The 27,215-nt window shown below is 32.5% G+C and overlaps 2 protein-coding genes across 3 annotated transcripts in view; one reads left to right on the top strand and one right to left on the bottom strand.

Moving 5' to 3' along the window:
- Window positions 1–27,215, bottom strand: part of LOC122506195 (elongation factor-like GTPase 1) — a 131,443-nt gene that overhangs the window by 90,406 nt on the left and 13,822 nt on the right. The gene's annotated exons all lie outside the window — the stretch shown is intronic.
- LOC122506196 overlaps window positions 1–27,215 on the top strand; it is a 57,499-nt gene that overhangs the window by 23,750 nt on the left and 6,534 nt on the right. For both annotated transcript variants that reach the window (XM_043618246.1, XM_043618248.1), the window contains exon 3: window positions 18,518–18,772. In XM_043618246.1, the coding sequence (XP_043474181.1) occupies window positions 18,518–18,772 (255 nt within the window). The remainder of the gene's footprint in view (window positions 1–18,517; window positions 18,773–27,215) is intronic.

The following is a 27,215-nucleotide window of genomic DNA, read 5'->3' as shown; positions in this document are numbered from 1 at the left end:
TATTAGACCCTGTAATTTCGTTGTTAGGAGTCAGAAGGGACCCGCCATTATGTGGGTAGAGACAGTAGTCCTTTTGCATGTTCCTGTAATCTCTCATGATGTCGCAACGAGGACTTCTTCCTATTTCAAATTAATGCTTCTTTCTGCACAACTACTTCCTACACGTGCTGCTTATCTCTGCCTTGCATGATGATCGTGAACCTACAGATACTTCTGCGAATACTTGTTGCACCTACAAGTCCCATACACCACTAATGTCCATACAGAAATATGCGGAAATAAATATTTCTTAAACGAAAAAGAAGAAAATATTTTTATTCGACAAATCTCATTTCAAGTAATTTCACCTCTACATTTCAATCTTTTATCTAATATTATATCCAAAAAAGGGAAAACCAACTAATATTTTCACGCGATTTGCAGACAATTTTATTTACTTTATTTATTATGCAAATAAAATGTGCAAATGAAATTTGCATAATATTAAATTTGAACCAAGAACATTCAACGTCGAAGTGTGATGAGATAAATAACGAGAGTGCTTTTTCACGAAAGTGCACTATCACGGTCGTACATATAACTTTATGGGAACAATACCGTTCAAAGAAACAACCGACAGTTTCACGCCGCTTACATTTTATTGACCGTTAACGCTAATTTATGCATGAATTGAATTTTATAATACTTGAAATATAAATGATTTAATATTAATTATAATTATACTCTTTAACAAACAACTTTTCAACAAGAGTCTATTGTTTTTTTTTGTTTTCCAAAAATAAATCCAGCTGTGTATGTATTGGGACAATCCCACATGATGAGACAATTTTTCTTCATACTCACATTGTTGAGTGTAATGTTAAGAAAAGAGGAAACAGGTCAGTGGCTCACATACGTAAAAATTCACCTAAATATTCCTTTCCTCATGTCACGCTGAGTTAATTTAAAACAACATAATTTTTCCTGTCATGTTTAGTCTTACATTCTTCAATGCAAGACAACTGAATTTTATTCACAAAAATAAGAATTTTACCACAGGTGGAAAGAATTTAAAACTTGAAAATTAAACTTGTAAAAAAAAGTTTGAATGAAAAATTCCATCATCAATTTATTTATTTTATCGCGAATAATTAGAACGTGATAATATCAAAAGGACATAGTATAAGAAGAAAGTCGGTGAATAGTAACGGTTTAATGATGTCGATCGAATGTTTTTAACGAGAAAAATATAAGAACCGGATAGATTAGTTCTTTATTTTTCTAATTATCACCTTTTTTATTTTATGACAATTCTTTCCTTTTTTTTTACTGTTAATAATCATGATATTTATAAAAGTCTTTACCGCAAAAAATAATTAGAAAAATAAGAAACTTGTGACGGTAAAAGACAAGATTGGTTTGTTTCGCTTTAACTGTGTCCGTAAATTATAAGAGCGACAATAATCTTTTCATCGAATGTCTCTCACTCTAATTTTTATATAATAAATTACCGCTTTTAGATTATAATAAGTGAGATTAAAAGAGGACGCCGCTTCAATTTTTAGTTTTTGACATCGACAAATCATTCTTTTTAGCTCACAGATATTCAATAATTTCCGAGTATGAGCATCTTCATTTTTTGATAGATTTTTCTTTGTCAGAAAAAGTTGGTTTTAACCACAGATTGGAATCTAGAGAGCACCTTATTTTTCCTCTCCATTTGTTTCTCTTTTTCTGTATAAAGACAGTAAGTATCGTTTTTCGCTTTGCAATGTTCTCACATTTCGTGAAATAATATTCTGTATATAAACAAATCTTGATTCGATAATGGTGCGACTGGACACGATATTGACAGTAAATAGACTACAATCAGAGTTGTGGGTATTTTTTGTATTGGAAAATTGGAACATGCTTTCTATTCCTAAATAAAATATCTTATTGTTTGTATCGTGTTTCGATCATCGCTTGAGAGAATTGCGATGAACACCGTTGCCGTGGTACTAGTTGACGTAATCGGCATCATGATATTCCCAATTGATTTTCAGTGTTTGTGTAGTGAAATAATGGGACAATTCACGAGAAATATTTAACAATGTCACGGTTTATTTGCAAAAGATCCATTCGCAGAGATCACGTTCCGTTCTCACGCCCCATTACGGAGGAAGTAGAAATCAATAGAGGCGCTCACAATTGCAAATAAGAGAATCATTCGTAAACGGGACACAATTACAGGGGGAACAATTTTCATTCTAATCGTCATTATACCTGTTACAATATTGTCATTATTTGTAAATTATATACACAAAGAAATAGTCACATGTATTGATCCATCGTCTAATACTTCTAAACAAACAATTACGTCGACTTTGAAAACGGTTTCATTGTCTGATTGTGTTTGCCAAAAGTCAGTCAAAATCATGTTAGCGTAAAAGTAGGACATGTCCAGTACTAAATTTTGTTAATTATTACTAATTTTAATTAAAGTACTGTTTTTTTTTTAATTCAGCAGTGGAGTGGATTTATTTTGATTCATTCGGCAAAACAATTAGTTTTGTAATATAATTATGTAATGAATGTTTCTATTACGATTGTAAACATTTTTATAATTACAGGGAGAAAAGATGGTGTTACGGAAAATTATGAGCATACCGAAAGGGAAAGGCAATGTTCCTTAGAGAGTAGCAGGCGTGAAGGTCTGAAAGTGAAAATTTTCGTCTGACAGCAAATAAGATAATTTCAAAATGATTTATCACTTTTTAAAGTGCTAAACAATTTCCCGTGATAATCAATTGTCCTGTCAGCGAAGATCATTTTTTATAAAATTCTAATCAGAAACTCCCTTACAGTTTTATATATAGTCTTTCAAATAAAGGAACATGTTTAACATTAGGAAAATGAATATATAGTTTCCAATTTTATTGACTTGTAGACAAGAACCGAAAATAATGCAAAAATTACCAATTTTAATTGTCCAGTAACATATTTTTTAAATTTCAACTACCACGGTTAAACATCACAATAAGGATGAGAAAATTAACGACGAACGAGTAAAATCCAAAATTACATAATAGGGGTGGTAGGAAAAATACATAAAATTGTATATACGCTTCGATGTCTATAATTAGGAAGTCGTCTCTAAATTGAAAGAAACGTATTTATTTAAGAGTAGACCAAAATTAAATCCCAAAGGCCTGTATTTTGTTCGCGCATTAGTATTTTCGCTCATTATAATTCTCAAGTCGCGTTTACCTGAAGTAATAAGAAACTACCGCAAAAGCAGGCAAAATGACCATCGATCTTCATGGTTTACCTAACAATTTATACGCTTCTACATAAACATGGCTCACTAGGATCAATCAGAGTGTGACTATTTCAGCATTCCACGCGGGTCACTTCCGCTTTATATAATTTAGAAAAACATCCCTCACCCAAAAAAAGAGAATCTCAAACTCATTGCTTTTAATGATATCATCTACTTTGACAATCGTCGAGGAAAAAAAACTTGAACTTTCGTTCCGCTAACCAAAGTCTAAAAAATAATTAACAAGTGTCTCTTGTAATCTCGATAATTGACAATTGGAACGAAGCATTTTCTTACATGAATTTCGATATGTTTTCGATAGACAGATATTTTTCAAAAATAAACTTGAAAATTTGCTTCAAATCTTAATTGTTACATACTTGTGCCTTATTGTTACTTACTTTTGCTAATTTTAAAGATTGCTTTTTAATAACGTCCACGTTACGGTCCACGAAGTTTCAAGAGTATTAATTTTCAGCTACGTTACAAAGAAATAATTGATTATAAATTGCATTTTTAAATTAATTGCACAATTAAGCTAGAAATGATATATACAACTAACCCTAGGGCTTAACGTTTTTCTCTCAAATATACTCATCCACTCTCTCCTCAAGATATATATTTATAGCAGGAGTGCACACTTTCTAACGTATTTTGTCTCAAGCAATAAAGAAGGTACTATTAGTTCCTTTGATGATGCTGTTAATTAGTTCAGTAATTAATTTCAAGTGGACATGAAATTCTCTAGTTAAGTATTTATAACGTGTGTATGAGTTGAATTTCAACAATACATGTCCGTGCGTCTACACGTTGTGATGATACTGAGAAGTCTCAATTATCAGAATAAATCCCCTTTTATAAAAGGGTTAAAAGAGAAACTGGAAAAGATCAGAATCTACGGAGAGATGAGAGGAAGGAACGTATATATATTACTTCGAAAAATTCAACAGGGAAAAACTAGTGGACGAGAGTACAAGTACTTCGCATGGCGGAAAATAATTAACAATAAATTTGCTACACGATGAAATAGTACTGCATTATCTCTATCATATATCTTATTGTTAAAGCTGCTGCACTTGAACCATGCGACTATATACAGGATGTCAAAGCCTTATTCGAGACAATTTGCCTGCTCTCGAATTAATCGAATTTCCATCGACAAACAAAAATTAGCAAAGGCTAATTAATAATTGGTCAATTGCTCTGATCTAATTTTACTATTACAATCTCTAAAGATAAACAGATTATTTTATTCGAATTCTAGTTTTTGTTTTTGGGAAATCTTACAGACACCTTGGATTTCGCATTTCAATATTTCCAAGTTTACAGAAATATATAAATCAAAGTTCTCTCTTATTGTGTATGACAGTTTCAAGCAATTTTCGCTTGTCAGTTTAATCAGTAAATAATTATCATTACGCTAGGAAAAGGAATAAGAATATAATGACTCATATCTTCACGAGGCAAGAACTTAAAAACTTGTGATAAGGAAATTTTTTATCTTCGTGTGAAAAAAAACAAACAATTATTTTCTCACTCAAAGAGGGGAAGGGAGCAAAAAGAATTCCTGTCTACGAGCCTAATTGGATTATCTTGATTCTCTTCACACTTGTAACGTCGTTAATTGGACGTAAAATTACACAATTTTATTCAATGAATCATATATTAGACTTGTAATAATATTTTTTTTTTGCCTGGGGACATTAGGGAAATCTGCTCACAGATAACTTGGATTCCGCACTCTAAGATTATGCAGGGTTGGTATAAAATAAATATAAGTGTAAAAAATATAAATAAATTGATAAATAATACAGTTGGCTTGAAAACTGATCGCTATTACTGCGTCAAAGAATTTGTGTTATCAACAATTTAAGGAATGATGATCTCAGACTCCACCGATTCCCGCATTTTAAGCACTGTTGTTAAAATTTTCATTAACAAGCAGTATAATAATAATTTGTTGCAAACTTTCTTCTGTAATATCTAGACCTCGATTAAATAAGCCAGGAATTAAAATCTTTTTTGTATCTAGCTCAGATTTTCACCTGGAAAACCTAGAGTTCACTACTCCTTAACTGTTAAAAGTTTCATCAACAAATTACCAGTAAAAAAAATTTGTTAAACACTTTCTTGTATGACATCTGCTGCAGACTAACTATTAGATCCTGTAATTTTGTTGTTAAGAGTCACAAGAGGCCCGCCATCAACTGCATACAGGTTGAACAAAACAAATAAGAATGAATAAAATATCCAACCCCTCATCATCCGAACCAAAAAGGAAAATGCGAAAATTAAATAATTAGAACCAGGAAGTTTCGAATAATAAAAAGAAAAGTAAATAATCCATCTATTCTGTAAATTGCAATCTTCTCACAACACTCAAACACGAAAACAATTTTTGCAAAATATTTCTGATTGTTAGAAGAAAAAATTAAATCTCGAAGTAATCATAAACTTGAGTAAATGACTAAGTGGAAAAAACTTTTGTTAAAATTAAGTAAACAAAAACGAGTAATAAATACGCCTTGAGCCATTGTGGTTCGTAGGGTTATAAAATTGCGTGAAGATTCTAGAAACTCATGATCATCGACAAAGTAGTTCCTAGTGTTTATTTTTTTTGCTCTCTTTCTCTCCACCAGACGATGCCTTGCAATTTGTATGAAACGAGTAATTTGCTTTGAATATAATATCCGGTGCATCTAACGGCAGGAAGCAAACGCGAATAATTTTTTTTTCTTCTTCTCTTTTTACACTCAAGATATCTGGTGTAAGTTTGATGTAACATTTACATAAATTCAACTATATATAAGATTTCAATAAATTTCGCACGCTTCGTTATAATATGTAAATATTCCCCTAATCGTTTTGGAGTTGAAAAAAGGAAAATGAAACTTGGAGCAATTAGGCGAGTATTAATTATTCGTGATGAACAAGAGTTTAATGTTGGCTGGTGGTAGTGATTAGGTTAGCACCGGTACCGCGCGGCTCGACCCTCAGCTGCGGCGTTGTAGATACGACTTTCGATCGTCGTTGTTTACTCCTGTGAGAAGCCGCGATTATCTATTCGCGTTGCCTCGTATGTTGGCTCGCTTGCCAGTTACAAGCTTTTTCTCCTTTCCGCCACGAACTTGAGAATAATGAGGTGAACCGGGTCCTGATATAGAAAACGACTCGACAAATCTACCAATGTAATTTTACCGTCATTAACCCTTTGCAATGATATCATCAAAAATGCACCTTGTACCCTTATACTACATTCGTATCTACTGTTACTGTATATAGGTATACAGATACTGTTCATTCTAAACCAATCTCTGTATATTCCTCTCCTAAAGTGTTTATTCATCTCTAATACTTCAAAATTAATTACTAACAGAGAATAAACAAATTCATTTAATTATTTAAACCTATTTTTTTAATATCTTTTAATTATACTTTTCAATATTAATGTATAATACTAAATAAAAATAGTTTAATACCACGCCGAAGAACTGTTGTGCTGTGTAACGTATACGGATAGGAAATAATTTCGAGAAATTTTTTTCCGTCTTTCCACAAGTGATCGAGAAATTCTCACAGCGCACGGCCGCGGGACTGATGATGATAATATAACACGCCGCCGCCGGTCCCATTTGATTAACGACTCGCATAATCCAAACCGTGCCATGGGGTAATCAAAGATTTTTCTTATTATAATAAATTTAAGGCCTTCACGCTCGTTAGATGTCATTTATTTATAAAAATAAAAAAATCTTCAGCTTACAACAAAAGAAAAAAAGAACATCTTCATTTTAATTTAATTAGATCCTTGCAATTCTAATTTCTAAAAATATTTTTATGTATTATCTGGAAACTGAATTTAGTAATTAGAAAAATCTTTTTCAATAAATATTTTTTTACATTTGGAAAGATGATGTTGAAAAATAAATTTCGAACTCAGTATTTAACGTAAGAAATTGAGTTTGGTATAGGAGATCTATGTTTTTAAAGCAAGAGTTGAGGTGACGAGTCCAGAAAGTGTTCCCAAGGGTTTTTAAGAGCAGCAAAAAATGGAGGAGAGTAATAAGAATATATTTGATAACTCCTGTGGCAACAACACTCACAGAATCAATAAATCAATTACAAGCAAAATGAAATATTCTTAATTAATTAAATCCTGAAGTTATTGATATAGCATGCTACATTTTAATCTAAAAATTTAACATAGAGTTATATGAAGAGGATTGAATTTGATGATAAAATAATTAAGCTCGTGAGCTAATGCAAAACTCAGTCCTCTCATAATTAACTGACTAATGCACGAAGTTAGAAGTACCAGTGCAAGCTTAGGTTCGAGAGTATCGTGTAATTGATTATCATCAGAGGCGAACCGCGCGGAGACAGTCCTCAGGCTCTAGTTGATTGTTAAGTGGAAACAAGAAAGAGAGAAAGAAAGACACAATCATGAAAAGACAACAATTCCGGTTTTACCGGTGTGCGCACGTTGTCGAGTGCTTCAAATGCCATCCAATTATCACTCATATCTTTCGCTTTCAAAGACAGAAAGACATTTTAAGCGAAATTGACAGTTCGAACAATGGGAGATGCACGCCATTAAATACCGCACGAGACAACTATAGACAGAATACCATGAAACAACTTTTATGAAATTAATGCGAAGAAAAAATATGATAAATTCAACTCTAAAAAAATTCAATTAATATTAAATTCCAGATGGACGCAGAGATACCTCAAGGGTATAGTAATAATATTAATAAATTACTTACAGATTTTTATACGATGCTGTATTATTGAAAACTCACCTGAAACAGAAAAATTTGTTTTTTAAAACATAATATCAAGACATGATGATTTCTATTAGAATTTATTATTTGTAAAAACTCTTTTTGCAGAAAGGAAGAGATTCCCCGTTAGGTGCCTTTCAATATTAAGCTCGAATTTTCGAATATATACAGATCCAACTCCACAGAGTTGTGCAAAAAGACAATTTTGCACGAGACATGTCACACAAAACAAGTATCGTCTACAAAATTTTTTTTCGAAAGAAAAATATGTTGATTTATCATGGGGACTCAATTTCCACAAATTCCATGTTCAATTTGACCCAGACACTATGACCGTTGACTTTTAGCGGGCCCGCGATCCAGAGAGTCGTGCTTGGTATCGATACGCGATACACGAGCGCACCGTACAGTGGGAAAAGAAAACTAATCGTTTACATCGCCAGATGTAGGTAACATGCGACTACTTTGCTTACCTTCATATATATATATATATATAGTGTATCCTATCTCACGCCTGCTTGTACTTTCGTACTTCTATTCTCGCACCACATCTCCCGTTTTCACGACAGGAGAATTTACGTTTCCGTTTGTCTCAGTAACACGTTATGTCACGAAGTGATTCATAGCTCTTCGCGAAAACGTGTCGATTTTGCATGGCGAACGCTGTTCCAAAGTCGTACCCACATCACGCGAGACTTCCTCTTCAAACGATTTATGGAACATCGTTTCAAAATAGTAATACTTTCATCGACAATATTTTCAAGACAAGGGGGAAATTTTCTTTTGTGAATTGCGAATTCTGGATCATCTTATTTGCAAGCGGAGGATTATTCATTCAATTTAGAATCGAGATAATAGATTAAAAAGTCGGATCACAAATACCCAGTCTAATAGCATTATTGAATTCCCAAGGACGGTATTCGAAGATAGTAAACTATAAGCATAAAGTATTTAATTTACTTCTTTTCTCTTTTCAAATATGCATTAAAGTATGTGAGGCGTACCACTAATAATAATTATAGGAGCACGAGTAAACCAAGTTCACCTTCCTTCTTCTTATAAGCATATCTTGGCAACTACATACTTTCATTAACCATCTGGTCAAGTAGATTCTTGTAATTAACACACTTTGTCTCAGGAGCACCTAAACGATAACTCACCAAAGGTATTCTATAATTAATCCTACCCTGTTAACTAATGCTCCATTGTCTTCTGGTTTGTTAATCTCTGCAATTTTTACACCTTTACTATCGATCGGTGTGTGCATTACTTTTACTGTATTTATATACTCCCCTGGGATTAAAGATATAAATCAGAATTTTTGTCAAGAAAAATACAATTTTTATTACCATTGTTCAAAAGTATAATTAGTATCAATAAGTATTCAATGGATGGCTACTATCAATTTTCAAATACTAATTATCCTATAACTAATTATAATTATCCTGGAGTTGCCTGGAGTGGATGTACAGCTAGAACTTATCTCAGTTTTTACGCTGTAAATGTCCTTGTAAATTATTTTCCCATGTGGGTGTTGTCTGTATTTCTCGTAATTCATCATACTAATGTTGCATTCAAGTGACACAATGGACGGAAAAATTAAAAATTGCAAAGTCGGAAGTTTTCATTTTAATTACATAAAAATTGTCACGCATTACATGCTCAATCTTTAGGATCAAGTTTAACTTCCTTGCCTTATTTCAATAAAGCAAAATTGAATCAGTCATTACATTATTCTATACGTCATTGTAGAACAAAAAATTTATTTTGGATAACCCCTCGGTTGAAGATTTATGACTAAAGATCTAGTTTCGAAGAATGGCTATAACTGAACATCCAGAATATTTTTGCTTTGAAAATTTTTAATCATTTGGACTTCTTACCCGGAAAGAGTTACAGCATTAGTAAAGGGATGGGTCATATTATGGTTCGTCTGGGTCTCAATACTTCAAGTTCAAAGAGATGCATCACAAGATCTCTACAGTAGGGATGAATCTTATCAAAATCTGATGAAACTTGGAAAAGTATTTTTCAGTCAAAGGTCTTGGCAGGAAGAGAAGATCCCTTGTCGATTTAATTGCCTTTATAAGGATTCGAAAGACCGAATAGCGGGTTGTCGATTAACGTTCTCCAGTGGGCAATGTTCAAAGAGGACAAACGACCATCCAGCTGGATCTTACGGATCTTAATGATCTTCAAGATCATAAATATCAGACTTGACTCGCGCGCTAGATCGCTTTGTAGGATATCCACGTGTATCGCGGATATGCCACAGAACATTACCGTTGCAATTTATGAAATGACAAATTACGTAACTAATCGCGCACACTTTATTTATAAACCAAACGCTTTTCTTCTTATTTTCCAATCCAACACCTTTGTCTGACAAATCCGCTACTACCAACCAAGGCAAAGCTCTCGTGCAATATTTCACGAAAATTTAAAAAATACATTTGGTATAGAAAAAAGAAATGAAAACTATACGATGAAAAAACATTGTAAGATTTCTTATCGACTATAGCATGGAATTAATTCCTCAAGCCAGCGTGTATACATGTACATCAATCATTTCATATACATTATATACTTTGATATTGTAATTAAGATAAGTATCTTGCATTTAACATTTTATATTCATTTTTACATAATTACTTGATCATCATGAAATTGAACTTAACTGATCAGGTGCTAGGCACAACAATATGTGTATATAAAAATAATGAGAGGCACTGTTAGGATATTTTTGAATTTTAAACAGCATTGTGTGCTAAACTGTTGAGCAGCATTTATAACATTTTAATGCAAAATATTTAATTACTAATTAATTAGGAAAGAAGATTTAAATCTTTATGAAACTGTTCGGATTAGTTAGGGTAGTCGTCAAACTCTTCCAACGTTCAGAAAAATTTCCAAAACTTGCGTCTACAGCCTGAGTGTCTATTTCTCGCTAGAGGAGAGCTTAACCTCGACGATCGCAAACCACCGAGTTTCACTGCCGAGCTAAAACTCTTTACCACCATTACATAAAAAATAACTCTTAAATGTAAACGATAATGAAGACTTTAAATATTAGTCACTGACGATATGAGGGTAAGAATTCTATCTTAAACTCGAGATGATATTGTTGGCATGTTTACTGCAGATCGTAAAGATAAAATGGCTATTGGTACGTGAGAAATTCCGACATCGGTACAAGTTAGCGCGCGGCTCATCTCTTACGCGATGTAGTGCGATACGATTGCACGATTTTCTCACGCGTCAATGGGTTAACCCAGTATAAATTTTTTTTCCAACGGTAGTCATCGTTCGAGTGCAAAATGATGAGGAATAAAGAGTTTAATTGTGTCGAACCGTGTACTTTGTAACTTTTATTACACTCTTTATTTTTGGCATCAAAACGTTACATTTGAATCTAAATAAGCCCTTGGTGCTTTTGGAAAATAAAATAAAAACTGTAACGGACGACGTAACCTACACCTTCGATACGTATAATGCAAACCACTTCAGCAGTCAAATTAACTGAATACATACACTTAGCCATCAATGTAACGGAGAAAAGCCGTTAAAGCGTCAGTAACCCATCTATTTTCCGGACTGTTACTTTTCTAACTGGTAATTTAATAAACCTGTCCTGCTCTTTTTTTTACAGGATACTTTCACATTGTTTAAACTGTGGAAAATTAAGTGCAAAAAAATCCACGAAAATCCACGAAAATTTCATATTACTATTTCTATTATTGCTATTACTATTTGAGCATTTATATTTCTTCTACTGGTCTTTAATAAGCTTTTGTAACAACAGATTGGAATTGTAGAATTCATTAGATGGTGGGAAATTAATTCTCAAAAAATTCCCCATTTTTCTTCTACTGATATTTAATAAGTTTTTGTAAGGAGATAATTAAATTGCTCTTTAATTCACAAAATGCTCTAAAATCTGCACAAGATGAAACAAACTATTATTGATACGCGAAGAAAACGACCTCCTTTCCTACACATTAAGGTGCATAATGGTATTTGTAAGGAAAAAGGATTCACTGATAAAAGAAGAACCTGTACTACATTCACCTATTGTTATTGGCATTAACGGTACGAACTTGTTCGTGTAAAACAGAAAAATTGTCTGCTCGAAACAAAAGAAGCGTGATGTTCATCAATGAACAAGAACTATTTCATCTTTCGTTCTTGCGAGTGTAACGAATCAATACATATACATATTGCATTGGGGAGGTCGCTGGCGCCAAAGAGCGACCAATGTAGACCAATGCGCCATGCGGAGAGTTGTGGCTCTCTCTCGGGGTCGTGCCCTCTCTCGAAAACAAAGAATCGCCAAGCAACGGTATAATGGAGTAAAGAAGGCGGACAAACGTTCGGCGGGTCGCAGCAGAACACGTGCGATATTACGTTTGATCGTAAGGTCATTTTCATTTCGTGCCGGGTATCAGAAACGTGCGGAAGTTAACAACAAGACATCGAAATAGAAAAAGAAGTTACCAATGGAAGAGGGATAGAGGAGGATACAGGGCGATCGGATTTCACAGTGTGGAATCTCATTGGCGGCATACCAGTGATGGATACTCGACTATCATCGGGGTCAAGAAGGAAACTAAAAGAAGCTCTATGGAAGAATCGAGGAAGAACGAGTCCAAGCTAAGGTACCATTTGCTCCCAGCAACAAGTATAGGGGTTCCGGTGGCATAGCTTCACGTTCCAGGAAGTCACTCCGCGAGGAGAGTATTCATCTCTCTTCCCTTCTTGGATTTTCTTTTTTCATTCGACTTCTCGCATTTCTCACTTTTCTGTTCTAACAACTTTTTTTTCTAAAGTCGTACATTTATTTCGCTCACAAATTCATCTTTATTCTTCGATTTGTTTAGTTGGAGAAATTTGCATTGCAATAAATCATTGGCAATGAAGGGTGCGCAGATATGGTAGCGGATGAGGAAACAATTTCATCAAACATGAATAACAAGAAAACTTTACTTTTTATTCAATATCTCCTCCTGCAGGAGTTTATATATCTTACAATGAAGGCATAAATTAATATTTATGCGAAACAAGCCGACAAAATTTCATTAAATTCATATCTGGGAATCGGTTATTAAAAGCTGTTCTTTAGAAAATTTAACTGGGATTCTACTATTTCCTTTTCGTCTGCAATACTATATAGACAAATTAAGACTACAAATAAACTGAATGATCGAAGTCTGCGATATTTTTTAGACGAACTTCTACTACAATCACAATAAGTTGCCAATTGAAGTCTAAGATATGAATTGTCACAAATATATATTAACGTCTAGCAATGACCAAACATCTAACTAAAAGACCGAAACACCAAAAAATCCTTTTTTGGAAATCCTCAACCCCTCCACAAAGTGAGATCCCGAATTTTTTCCACCGGCTTCCCTGGCAAAATGTACAGGTCATCAAAGACAATACACAGATACCTAACCATGCATAAATACATAAACGAACGCGCGCGACTTTGATCACGTGAATTCAATGATGTGAGTTGTTTAACTGCACTCAGTCAGCGAGGGAGTCAAGCAGACCGCGTGTATGACTAGATGTTGAAATGTAAATGTAGGTGTGCACCGCACTCTACCGATAGGGTAGAATGAACCTTGTAAATGTAACCAGTAGTCGTTCAAGAGTGTATATATATATACAAGGTCGTGAGAAACGTTCAACTTTCGATGTCATCGTCCTGGCCTTGACGCTCAAGTCAACCAACTCACTTTCGTAAATCCTGTGTTCCGCTAATGTAATCAGCTGCGAGACAGGAATTTCCGGGATCCGGTTTCTCCGAACGCTCAAGTTCAAGTTCAAATATATTTCTACTCAATCGAGCGTAAAATATTTCGATATGACCTTTAAACGAGAACAATTTTTTTTTTAGAAATTACTTGTAGACAAATTGCAATTAGAGTCACGATTTATTCTCATTTCCGGTTTTTTAACGCTGTAGGTTATGTATGAACCCTGTGAACTTTATAGATCGCGTGAAGTTAAGATTTCAGGAGATGAAGATTATGTACTTACTCTTCACTCTCGATACTGGTATTATTAGTGATTTATTGCCGTATTCTTAGCAGAAGATATTTAACCGTTTCTTCACCAAAGATAAAAGGAAATAATTTCTTAGTTAAAACACAATTTAAATATATCTAAAAAATTATTATTCCCCAAAATCGACTTGAAAACTACAAATAAAATTTAGGTGACAAAAACGTTGACACTTAAAAATGGTCTAACATATAATATAATTTTTCGATTGTGTAAATTACAAATACTTTTTTTTTAAATCAAGTTGAGAATTCGATTGTTGCATTTTGGATTTGCTATTTTGGAACCAAGTGGTCCAAATGCAGTTGTTGTTACTCTATCCTCTTGTTTTACATTATATGGAATTATTATTACCTAAAAATCTATTTCTATCGAAATTGTTATCACGGTATTTGATTTGGATTTTTATTAGAATTTGCATATTCTTGAATTATTTGAGAATAGCCAGAGTTACAATTTAACAAAATTTCGTTGCGAATTTACTGAAAGTGTTAATAGATGGTAAATTTTTAATTACAACGTAATAAAATAAACGAGAACATGGTTTATTTACCATAAGGATAAGGATTCTGCTCTCTCACTCTCTTTCTCTGATGTATAACTGGAAATTTGAAAATATACTGAAGTGATGGCTTAAAGCAGACTAATAAATTGGCTCAAACATTACTTCCTTGATAATTGTCATGTTACTTAAGGGAAAGATTAATTTGAAACTATTCGACCAAGAACATATTCACTTCCCCCACCTCTTCGTTTCGAGTCAGACGTGTTTGATTTTTCAGTGAGCATTTTCTTGTATGTACAACTGACATTGAATATGATTAAGAAGGTGTGCGCATTGCTCTTTAATTAAGGTGTAACTCGCTGTAATAATTTCTTCTCTTTACATAAAGTATTACTAATCTCAAGATTGTAAATTAAATTAATCTTTTTTTTTCTCTACCTTTTTTTTCATTTAAAGACAAGTACACGATTTTGCTCACTTGTGAGTTGAAGCTTCCTAGAATGCATAAAATATGAAACCACCCGTTGAGTTTTTGAAGTATTGCTGCGCTCATGTCTGGCTTCCAAGGTATAAAGAGAATTTAGTGATTCTCATGGAAGATTCGTTAAAATCAGCGTAAAACTGGGAGTTAATTTACTCATGAGAACGCTAATTAATAATTTTAAAACTCCTTCTAATATCTTTAAAAATATTGCCAAGTTGTCATTAAATTAAGACCTTTTATGAAATTTGAATTGATCGTTGACTTTAATGTTTTACTATTTTGGCGATTGAGTGATAAAATGTTTGTACTCACGAAAGCTTTTTCAAAATTTTAACTAATTGGGTCAAACAAAAAAAAATAAGACTTGAACTTAATTAATCTAACGGTACAAGGTATAAAAAATTCTAAGCCTAATTTACAAATATCAATAAACGCTTATTTATAACATTTTTCATTAATCATCTAACTTTACTACTGGTTTATTACCTTTTAATACGTTCCTATTTTTTACCAACAAAAAATTAAATTAATTTATTACTGAGCTCAATTAAACTCAAGGTGTAGGATAATAAACTTTTAAAAAAATCGACATTAAGTTCAATTACAAATTTAAAAAAATTTTAAGGTTTGCATATAAAATCAAATAATTTTATAATGGTCTAAAAATTTGATTTTCAACTACTTAAAAAAATGTTTTCCGCACTTATATTGCCATTACCTTATTTAAAAAAAAGTGTAAGACAAGATGTATAATAATAACAATTGAGAAACGATAATAAAAGTAAAACATTTTAACTGTATAATAAAGAAGAAAATAATTAAATGATCAAAAATAACTTTCCTGACAGGTGAATTGAAAGAAGAAGAAAATGATAGATTCCAATAAAAACTGACACAGGCAAACTGACACATTAAGTGTACATTGCTTCAGGGTAGAGATATTTTTTCCTCTTAACTTCTTTTTAGTAAAATATTTACATCGAAATAATAAATAAAGAATGGAACGTGTACTTTGAATCACGAATACACGAGGCTTGTGAAATTTTTCACATAATTGAAGTAGTGAGGCGCAACAACGAATTTTCTTTATTGGAACGAAGAGGAATTCATCATTATGTAAATAAAAGCAATACCGAGGATCGTTAAATGCGCAAAGTTGCTTGAAAACATGTCTATCGCATGATTCGAATATTGCAGATGAAAAATGAAGGGATCTTTTAAAAAGTCAGAATAATTGTGACAATACAATTTACTTTTGGAGGCATTTCTTTTTTCGGAACTCCCAATTTAATTATCATCATGTGCTAAGTCAAAAGACTCACTTGCTACCGAATCATAAATTTAAACTTAAAACCAATAAGAATTTACGATTGAAAGTTCTCTTCGTGACTGAAAATTTATGAGTGTTTTAAACCACAGGAACAAGTCAGGAAACAAAGTTTACAAATAAACCATAAATTAAATTACAATGTAGATAAAAACACACATTCTGGCTAAATTGCAAAAGCATTTTAATTATTATAAACCAAAAAAATTGGATTTTTGATCTTAGAACGAAAAAGCATTCTTAAATTCACAATACAACAAGTTATTAACTCTTTTTCACTTATTCGAGTAGAAAAAATATGCTTTCATTTTAGCGCAGGAAATTGTCTGTCAGTTGGGTTTCTATAATTTCAGAGGAAGATGGACATAACTCAGAAAGGCATGAATACCTACTTACATAGGGATTTCTCTAAACATGCCCTGGTGAAAGACGAAGAAGAAGAAGAAGAAGCCATTTGTGTCAATAGCTTCTTTTTTCAAACCACAAACTATATTTATGTATATCGATTTACAAAAGTGAATCGTGTACGATCACGATAAAACTTCTCCTTCAAAATAAAAAGAGGAAACAAAAAATGATCATATAATATTAGAATTGCAAGTCTATATTGATTGCCATGACCACACGATCATAGCTCCTGGTTATCCCGCTGTTTTACGAATTATTATCAACCACGAAATACGTTTATCTTTTATTGCTCCCCGTTTATTACTCTTAATTGCATCCTTAACAGTTGAATCACTTCGTAAATTCTATATTTTCTCAACTAGAATCTCTTCGTTAATTCTACTGTTCCCTCCATTTTTCCAAGAGTTCTAAGAGTTCCAAGTTTTTAATTTTATCCTAAAGTGAGAGATTTTTTCTCTGACACTTTGATTTTGACTTACAAATTAACGACAAACGTATAGGCTCTTGCTAATTTTGATTTTCCTACAGTTTATTTCGGTTAAAGTAGAAAATATTGGTTTGGACCTAATAAAATAAATATTGATGGAAATTTCGATCAATAATAAAAGTTGAAACTCTGATTCGGATAATTTATCAAAATTTAGAAATAGTTAAATATTTATTTCACTGGATGGAAATTTAGTGTAAACAAGTCACGCTATATTTGCATATTACTTTATAGAAATTTTGCAAAACCCTATAGATTCACTATATATTTAAATGAAACGATATACGGTTAAATAAGTGAGAATATAAAGTAAATAACAATTAAAATAAATCAGAAGTTAAATAAATTGAAAATAATGTAAACGGTGCAAAATCTATATTGCGTGTCTTGAGACGATATTTTAGTATTTAATTGACTTGAAGAGATTTGTTGAATCAACAACATGTTGGTTTGTAACGAACCAGTTTTACTCGTATAAATAACACATTTTTTTTCTCCTCTAAACCGACTTGAAAATCATCCCCCATTTCATGTTGGTTTAATTGAATTTTCTCATCAAATAATTTCATTAATAAGGAATGTTACTTTTTCCCACACGGAAGAATTTAATTATAAATATTCATTTTGTCGCTAGAACTAAAAATAGTCGAATTCTTAAATTTCGTCTGACGATCGGCAAATAGACTTTAAACCAAGATCTACTACAGATGACCCCGTGTCGATAATTCGACACTTTGGATTATTAACTTTACGGATTGGGATCATTAAAATGATGAATGATTCTTAGTTGTGGAAGGTGTAGGGCAAAGCATTAATTCAATGGAATGGCATTATCACTTTGAGAGCCAAGCTCACTGTATATAGCAGTCGGATGTTTATCGCTGTGAAAGCATACGCCCCCTGTCGGAAATTCAGTTGGCCATATGTATTCGAATAGAAGGAGGCTTTCCGCTATAAACACTCTAGGAGTCTCGAAACATTTAACCCAAGATCTCAACTACAAGCAAAATAATAAATTTTATCTTCTCTTTATGTCTTCCGTGCTCTCAAACTTGATCAGATATGTCAAACTTTATGCTACTTGATATAAAACGAGGGAACTTTTTCCCAAATTTGCAACTTGTTTTCAAAAGTTAAAGCAAATGTTTAATTATGATCTAATTTTTGTTTCAGACGGGTGTTCGACTGCCAGAAGGTGCTAGTGCCGCTTTAGCAAAACCAACCAAGTATCATTATTATCCACACAATCAACATATTTATCTACTGCCAGAATGTGCAGTACAACAAGTTTGCAATGCTGTTTATGTGAGGTTGAATTTTACCCAACCTTTGTGTGCTTGTCCGGGACGTTACCGAGATCCATGCAGTGCATCACTTGACAGTGACGATTTGCATACTACTGAATTGGTCACCGATCCACGAACCAAGGTAGGGACAATTTTTCTTATTAAACATCTGAACTTGGGTCACTGTCATAATCCTAACGGTCAATGATTTTATGGCAAAGGTTTTTAATTCGGATTTCAAAATTTCAAATCACATGTTATAAAAAAAGATAAGAAAGCTAAAAATTAAAACACTACTTACAAAAATGTAGAAGAACAACTCACCTGTAACAGAAAGAAAAGGGAAACATTAAAAATTGCCAATTTTCCAAACAGCAATTAAGTACACCCGTGTAGAAATTGACATAATTAAGCCATAACATGGCATGAAACACCTTCCCAGATCGGGCCATGTTATGGCCTACACAATGATCAAAAGATCTGGCCCCGATTTGGGTCATGGTTAAATTTCTACACGGGCATCCTTAAATTCCTAATCTCTCAAAATATAAATAAGTTCAGTTTAAAAAAATCTACAAATTACACCCTTTAATGACATTTTCATCTCAAATAAGATCCGAGTTGTTAGAGTAGTCTTATCTGCTAAACGATAATTCACTTGCATTATAAACGGGTCAGCCTATTAAATAACACCTCTACAAGGAGGAGTTACCGGACTTAAATACAATAATCAGAAAATGAGAATAAGAGTAAAACCAGGAAGTAAAATATGGGATGAATCAGTAGTAACAGTCCATCTCTAAAGATACAGGCATTCACGAGAGAGAGGCTGTGCGCACATCTTTACTCTCAATATATATATAGATATAATACTACCACTATACAGCAGTAAATGTTAAACAGTGAAACTTTAGTAGACAAAAACCGTTCGAGGAAACGAATGACAACGCTCAAACTGTACTTGAATGAGTAAAGTGATTTCTTGTGTAATACCAAAGAGGAAAAACACTTAAGTGCCCTATGTTTTATTCACCTTTCAATGTGCTACCAACATTCCACTTCATGCTCTCTAAATTTGAATTAGTTACATGTTTATCATTTAAATTACTACTTCTTTCATATTATTAACAGTCTTTTAAATTATAATTCATTGTTCGAAAACTATACTTTTGAGTGGTAAACGTCCAAGTCCAAACAGAATTGACAACCGTTCTGCTAATTTTCATTTTTGTTGAATTTTTGTTGACGATTGTAAAATCGTCAACAAAAATTCAACAAAAATCAAAATTAGCAGAACAATTGTCAATTAATCTTCATTTTAGATAAGAGGTAAAAATAAATCAGGAAAATAACACAAAGTTCTGCTAAATAAAATTTGCAGCTCAAAGCATCTCATCTCTATCATAAATATAGTCGTTAAATTATCACAAGGGGAAATTGTCATAATTATCAGTATAATTATCATTATCATTACCACCATCATAAAAAACAGAGAAATCATATAAACCCGGAAAAGAATATCATGGAACTAAAAATTAATTACAAATCATTAGATTCAGGATATTAAGAATTCATAATTTAAATACTGTCATAAAACTGTGTCCGACAAATTGGTTCCAGATGCATTCACTCGGAAATGATGTGAATGCCATTGGTATTCACAGGGAAAATACCTCGCAAACTTGATTTTATTAAAAACGATATATTTCCCTTGCGGAAGTTGATATTGGTATATGTATATATATATATATATATATATATATATATGCGAGTATAAAAAAACATTATACATAAAAGCTTAACTATAAAGTGGAGGGAACAAACTGTCTGTTTGAGAGAAGTCGTTTGAAAATTATTCGTGGGAGTAACTCGAGGAGACCGCAAGACATATCGCGTATACGCAAACGCATGCTCTACATACCTACATCGTGGCACAAAACCGGTGGCCTGGGATATGCTCGTAGATATGCTAAAAGTAGGCGAACGGTTTATTTTCAAGTCAGACAGGATCTTCCAAGTCGATCGAACGGTAATATCTGCGCGATGCACTCATGTATTGCATTCATCCATGTTTGACAGAATTTTTCCCAAAAGAACCGAAATCTAATGTTTTATGCACTATTTCAGTACAGTTGCACTATTCACTATTTTCGGTAGTTGTATACCACATTCATGTAGGATACCAATACTCGGCGAAATTGCCACAAGCACCTATACCAGTTTGCTATTTACAAAAGCTTTTCGCTTTTGCGAAGTGAGAATAAAAAAATCCTTACACGAATATTAAATACCAAGATTAAAAATGGTTCTCCGTTTTGAAAGAAGCAAAAAAAAAAAAAAAAAAAATTGAGAGAAAATGGTTTCACTGCTGTAATAATAGGTTTAAAAGGAAGCGTTGATAATTCAAGACAGTATGTAGGATTACAAAGAGGTTTTGAGTGAGCCGGCAAAATCGTTGAGCTAAGGAATACCGATCTCGTCGATGCAAGACGGCCAAGGAATATAAACTCCAACGATACTCTTTGCTCGTAAATTCGAGACCGGCAACTAACTAACGACTCGCGCTTCTCTTTCCGTACTCGTAAATACCGCGCGGGTTGAAGCAAAACGCATCATGCGACGCCTAAGCAGCCTCGTGTATCTATATATAACAGAAGAATCGGGGTGAAAAAATTCAGATAAAAGACTATATGGTTTCGATATGCACACTATATATATGTTATATAATTTAATACACTTATAGCTAGTTTAATGCTTATACCTAAGAGATAGAGAGATTCTCTCATATACACATTGTAACGGTTCGATATCACCTAGCCGCCAGACACAATGTCCCGATACACAAATTACTGCAGAACAAAATAATAATGCCAGTTTTATGTCTGTAGTTTTCGAAAAATTCAATTCTGATTTCATTCTGTAATCTGTTACTAATTTTCAGTTTATCCTCTAGATTTTTTTTTTATTGCACCTTGATTACCGCGCCATCGTCATTTCTTTCTTCTTTCTACGGAAAGTTGCAAACTATATTTCTCAGCTAATTTTCTAATTTAGAATTATAACTAAAAAGTGGATAGGAATAGTTTAGGTTCGAAAAGGTGCTGTACGAGAACTAAAAAGTAAACCGAAACAAATCATCAAGAGTAGTGTTTCATTTTAGGTTTAGTATCATACTCGATTTTGTAGCGAGGTTCGTGTCTATAGCTCCCAACAAATCAAAAGTTTAGCTTCAAAAAGTAACAACTATCAACGAAATCAAAAATCTTGTTTTGGAACTAGAGTACCAGGAGTACCCAGGAGTAACACACTTGAGTATTTTCAAGGAGCAATACGGAGCAATAAATCCAAAGCAGCACAAAAATCGAAAAGAACAAAATAGTAACAAAGTAGTATCAAATTCCAGACCATATTATCTAACAGATTACTATCGACAACGCAGCGGAATAAAGTGCAACACCAACACACATAAATCAGACTAATGAAAAGAAGAAGATAAAAAAAATTTCAATCAGGTATTTCTATCAGTGCGCGCCTAAGTCAAATGAAAAATGTCAACCTACGTCGGCAACTTGTAAAAAAAGTCCATATACACTCGAGTGCTGAATCATGAAGGCGAATGGAAACATCCGGAAGTGAATACCAGTCGAGATTATAGAAGCACGCGACGCTATCGGTAAAGAAGGGAAAAATGAGGTCGGAAAGGTTAACGAAAAAAAGGAACAGACTCACTTGGACATGAATTAGACGGCACTGGTAATGAACGAGTAGGCGAACCTGTATATGCCCGATACGCGCTCTGAGATATATGCCTTGAGGATGTGCAATAGAATATGTGGAGCGAACGGACGCTCTATAGCAACATAGTAGTGTTCTTGCGTTCTGCCAACATTTTTCCTTATACTCCCTCTCTATCGTTAGCTAACCGAGTGTCGAAGAGTCCACATTAAATCGATATCTGGTGCATATCGAGGTCCACAGTAGATTGACCCAACAGAGAGGATCGCCAATATCCTGCAAGCTCTTTTTATATACACAACAAAAAGAATCTGGCTGAAAAACACTTTTGCTACAATAAATTAATTACAATAAAGCCAATTTCATCCATTTACGAACAAGAACCTAACATAACGGAAAATTCGTATCTGCGAGAACAACCCAACCCCTATAGGGAAGTTAGATCATCAAATCCTAGCTTTTAATTACAACAGCGAAAAAAAAGATTTCTATCAATATCGCAATATCGCATTTTCCAAATAAGGATCATTCGATAAGGAGTGATTGGACAAATGAGCAGGTCTGTTCATCATTCTCGCGCTTGTGTTTTCTTCGAGAGACAAAAGTTGCTTTGAGTAGCCGACAAAACAAGATGAACCGCGGCAACTCGTTGCAAGAAACTTCTCATTCACTTTCAACCGGTGTGACAAGCTCTCACAGCGACATCAACACTCTCATAAAGATGTATATATACATTCACGTATCACACACTCCGAGTCACATGCAATCCGCAACGTATATACACTTGGCTCGTGACATTCGTTCCATACAGTTGCACTTCCGCTCTTATATGGAATCTTTTTCTTTTCTTCTCTTTTTTTTATACAAAAGAGAAAAAAAGTAGAGAAAGTTCGGCTTCACGTCTTATACTATAATTATGCATTTCAATTCTTTTCCAATTCCCGAAGAACTACGAAAGTGACAATAAAAAAAAATGCTGACAATAAACTCCAAATATCAAAAATTTTACTATAGTTAAGACTGTTAAGAGTAAATCCATAGAAAAGTGCGCCTAAAAAGAAATGGAAAAAATAAAAGGATTTAAATTGAAAGATAGTAAGAGGAAAAAAACAAATAATCCCAATTTGCTTCCTTCTATTGTTATACACGTATACAAAATAAACGTGCACAGTCATCCCGTTTTTCAATGCAAAAAGATAAATGAAATTCCTCAGTGCAAGAGATGCCAGTAAATCTGATTTCATGACTTTACTAACAGTGTGTAAAGGATATATAATATGTGCAAACCTAAAACAAAAAGCCCAAAAGATTGCAATCGAAAAAGAAATGAAAAAAAATTTTAATTCCAAACAATGAGGACTGTCCCCTCCATTTTCTATTCTCGATCTAATTACTTTCACCGATAAGAAATATACATCGGTATTTAATATTTTATCAGTCTTTCATATCGATATCGGTGTGTTCTTTTGTTACTACCGTGCACGAAACTATTGTTCATCTAGATATAAGGGAATTTTTCCTTTTTCTCCATATTCTTTTTTTTTTTTTTTTAATAAAAAGTTTCATGTTGCACAACAGCATCGCACTAACTGTAATTGAAGTAGGCAAAAGTACGCGAATAAAGCATTGAATTCAGTATACCGTTTGAGAAAAAAGTTTAATGAAAAAAGTAATAATAATGGGGATAATTAAAAAATAGGAGAAATTTTAATGCGTGGAAAATAATTATTATTGCGTATAATCTGACTTGACATTTGTGTAAACAAATCTGAGATAATTTAAGTTAATTTAAGACCTATATTGGTTTCGAGTAACCTAAAGCATCGCCTAGTCTAAAGAATTAAACTATTCGAATCTAAACTAACCTGAACTATTCTAATCTAAACTAATCCAAAGCATCGTAATCTAACTTAGCCTGAATTATCCCTTTTTAAAGAAACCCAACTATTCTAAGCTTAACCAACTCGAACTATCAAACTAATTAAACCCAAACTATTATCTAACTCTTTATAAACTATATCCTAATCTATACCAAACCAAACCCATCTAAAATTCTGAGCTACAAAAATTTAAACTATGATAAACTTAATCAACCGAACTATACTCTAAGCAAGAACAATCTAAATTATTCTGTAGGGGAGAGTGGGGCAAAGGCGCTAGGTTTACATTTCGTCGGGTTAGCGCAATATCAGACTTATTCGACAAACAAAGCAAGAACATACTTATTCAGAAAAAAGGCAAGAACATGCTTATTCAAAATATAAAGTAAAAACAAACGAATTCGCAAATTAACCTTTTTAGTCAGATTTTAAATTTTACTTTTGTACAATTGTTTTACGAATAATAACTTTTATTTAGTTCCATTGAGAATAATTTTTTTAATATTTTGTTTTTCTAATATGAAAAGTATTATTGAAATAAAATTATAATATTCTTGATAATTTAAAGTCTGACTAAAAAGGTTAATTTGCGAATTCGTTTGTTTTTACTTTATATTTTGAATAAGCATGTTCTTGCCTCTTTTCTGAATAAGTATGTTCTTGCCTTGTTTATCGAATAAGTATGATATTGCGCTAACCCGACGATTTATCGATGTATATTTTTCAAATTAAGCAATTAATTTATGTGGTCTTTGTTTTTCATTATTCTAAAACTAATCAACAAGAAATTTTAATAGTTGTTATTTAGTATATATTATAATTATAAATACATTATTTAATGAAATTTAAAAACAATCCAAAATAATGCCTTTGCCCCACACGCTGGGGCAGCGACGTTTTCGCTTATATTTCTAAAAGAAAGCATTTATAAGCCTTAAAAATATTAACAAGTGATATTTATTAGTATAATATTTATGAAACATAAGGTTAACAACATATTATTAAAAGAATTAAACTATTTAAATAAAAAATAAAAACGATTAGTGATTTTAACCTTATATTGTGAATTAATAAGGAGAAAATGGGAATATTCAATTGTTTTTAACCAAATTATGTTCAATATTGCCTTTGCCCTACATAACAAACTTTTTTTTACTTTAAATTTAAAATATTTAGATACAAAATTAAACTAAAACACCACGCCAGTTGTGTAGAGAAATATTCAATTTATTTACATGTTACGTTTTTAAAAATCAAATACTTAAACTTGTGTTTTAAAAAATAAAAGTTTGTTCAGTAAAATTATCATTTTATTTTTGCAAAACAATTTTTTTGTTATATTTCTTAAAATATTTGATATTTTTAGATTTTTCTTTTTTTAATCAATTGGTCTGATTGCATTGCAACTTAATTTTTACTACCAATTGGAATAGACAGAAAATAAAGGAGATATTTTAAGAAACGTCTTTGCCCCACTCTCCCCTACTAAAGCCAACCTAAAACATCAAAATCAAAACCAACCAATCACAAAAAGTCCAAATGTCTATAATCATCCAAAACGTCTTCAATTTTTTGTCCTAGCTCATATACGCAATGAGATAAAAGTTAGGGAATGAGTCAAGCTTCGATTTGGTAACAAAAAAACAAAAAAGAACATACAAAAGGTCATTTGAATTAAGCACGAGTTTACGTCACCAAAAGTCTAAATCTATTGTCCAATCAACAAGGAAGCATCCTCAACTATTCATACCTAAACAAATCCTGTAACCTAATCTTGAAATTTAAAATTTGTTTCAAAAACTATTCAAAAAAAATGAAAATTGAACTTTATAACAAAGAGGAGATATGTTTAAAGGGGAAATTAAAGCAGAGAGAATGAAATAAGAGGAGAATAGTCATTGGTACTGGTTTAAGAAGAGGATTATCCACCCTGGGATATTTATAAACTGCACCTCGGACATTGTAGAGAGATAGAGTCTAAAGCTAACTGTAACTAAAGCATCTCCTTTCCTCTCTATTCACAGCATCACGTTGCTTCTCTCTTTCTTTTTCTTCAAGTTACACTCTCTTCGCTCACATCTCTTCAAATCAGTACAGGGACATTTGCGAATAAAAATATTAACCACAAGAAAAAAATATTACTATACTTAATCCCATCACTTTACACTTTTGCAATAACCTCGAAAACAATCCAAAAATTTCAAATAAAAAATATTCTAACTCATGGCTATATATTTTGACCGTTGGGGACAAAAAGGCCAATAACGAAAAATATTCTGATCTATAAGACTCACCATGACTGCGATTTATGTTTTTTGAGTTTATGACAAAAGCCTGACGTTATAGGGATAAATTGACTTCAGATTCGGCATCAGTGATCTCAAAAAAACAAAACTGTCATAACTTAAGGATCAGAACTTGTCTTGATTTCAAAATTTTTGGGTCAAATTTGGGGGGTTTTTTTTTTTGAAGTTATGTTAAAACCCCGACGTGATGGGATTAAATGGACAGATTCGGTTTCAGCTCAAAACATCAATTTTTTGTGTCTAATTAGTCAAATTTTACTAATTCTTTAGACAGTGTAATATGGCAATGTCTTTGTTTCTCAACGATCAGCTTTACTAAAAACTATTTAAAAATTCTAATTTTCTCGCCTTTGTGTGTCGAAATCCTTCTGATAAAACCTAATTATTCACTGCAAAAAGAAGTTTCTTATAAGATAGAAGATACTAAAGTTATAACTTTAAATGTTTTGTTAGTAAATTCTAAGATGTTTTGGTAGGGACTTTTTAGTCTTTTGAAGTATCTTAACAATAATGATGTTAAAAGTTAAAAAATTATAAATGTTTTTAAAAAGAAGAATAAGAATGATTTTATAAAAAAAAATTTTGAGTAGAAAGTACGAAAGATGGAAAGTATGAAAGATAGAAAGTATGAAAGCTAGAAAGAAGGAGAGAGAAAAGAAATAAG

Source organism: Leptopilina heterotoma, unplaced genomic scaffold (genome assembly GCF_015476425.1).
Source record: "Leptopilina heterotoma isolate Lh14 unplaced genomic scaffold, ASM1547642v1 Lhet_397, whole genome shotgun sequence".
In the NCBI taxonomy this organism is placed as follows: domain Eukaryota; kingdom Metazoa; phylum Arthropoda; class Insecta; order Hymenoptera; family Figitidae; genus Leptopilina; species Leptopilina heterotoma.
The sequence above is the reverse complement of the archived record's forward strand: the minus strand, read 5'-3'. Positions and strand labels throughout refer to the sequence as shown.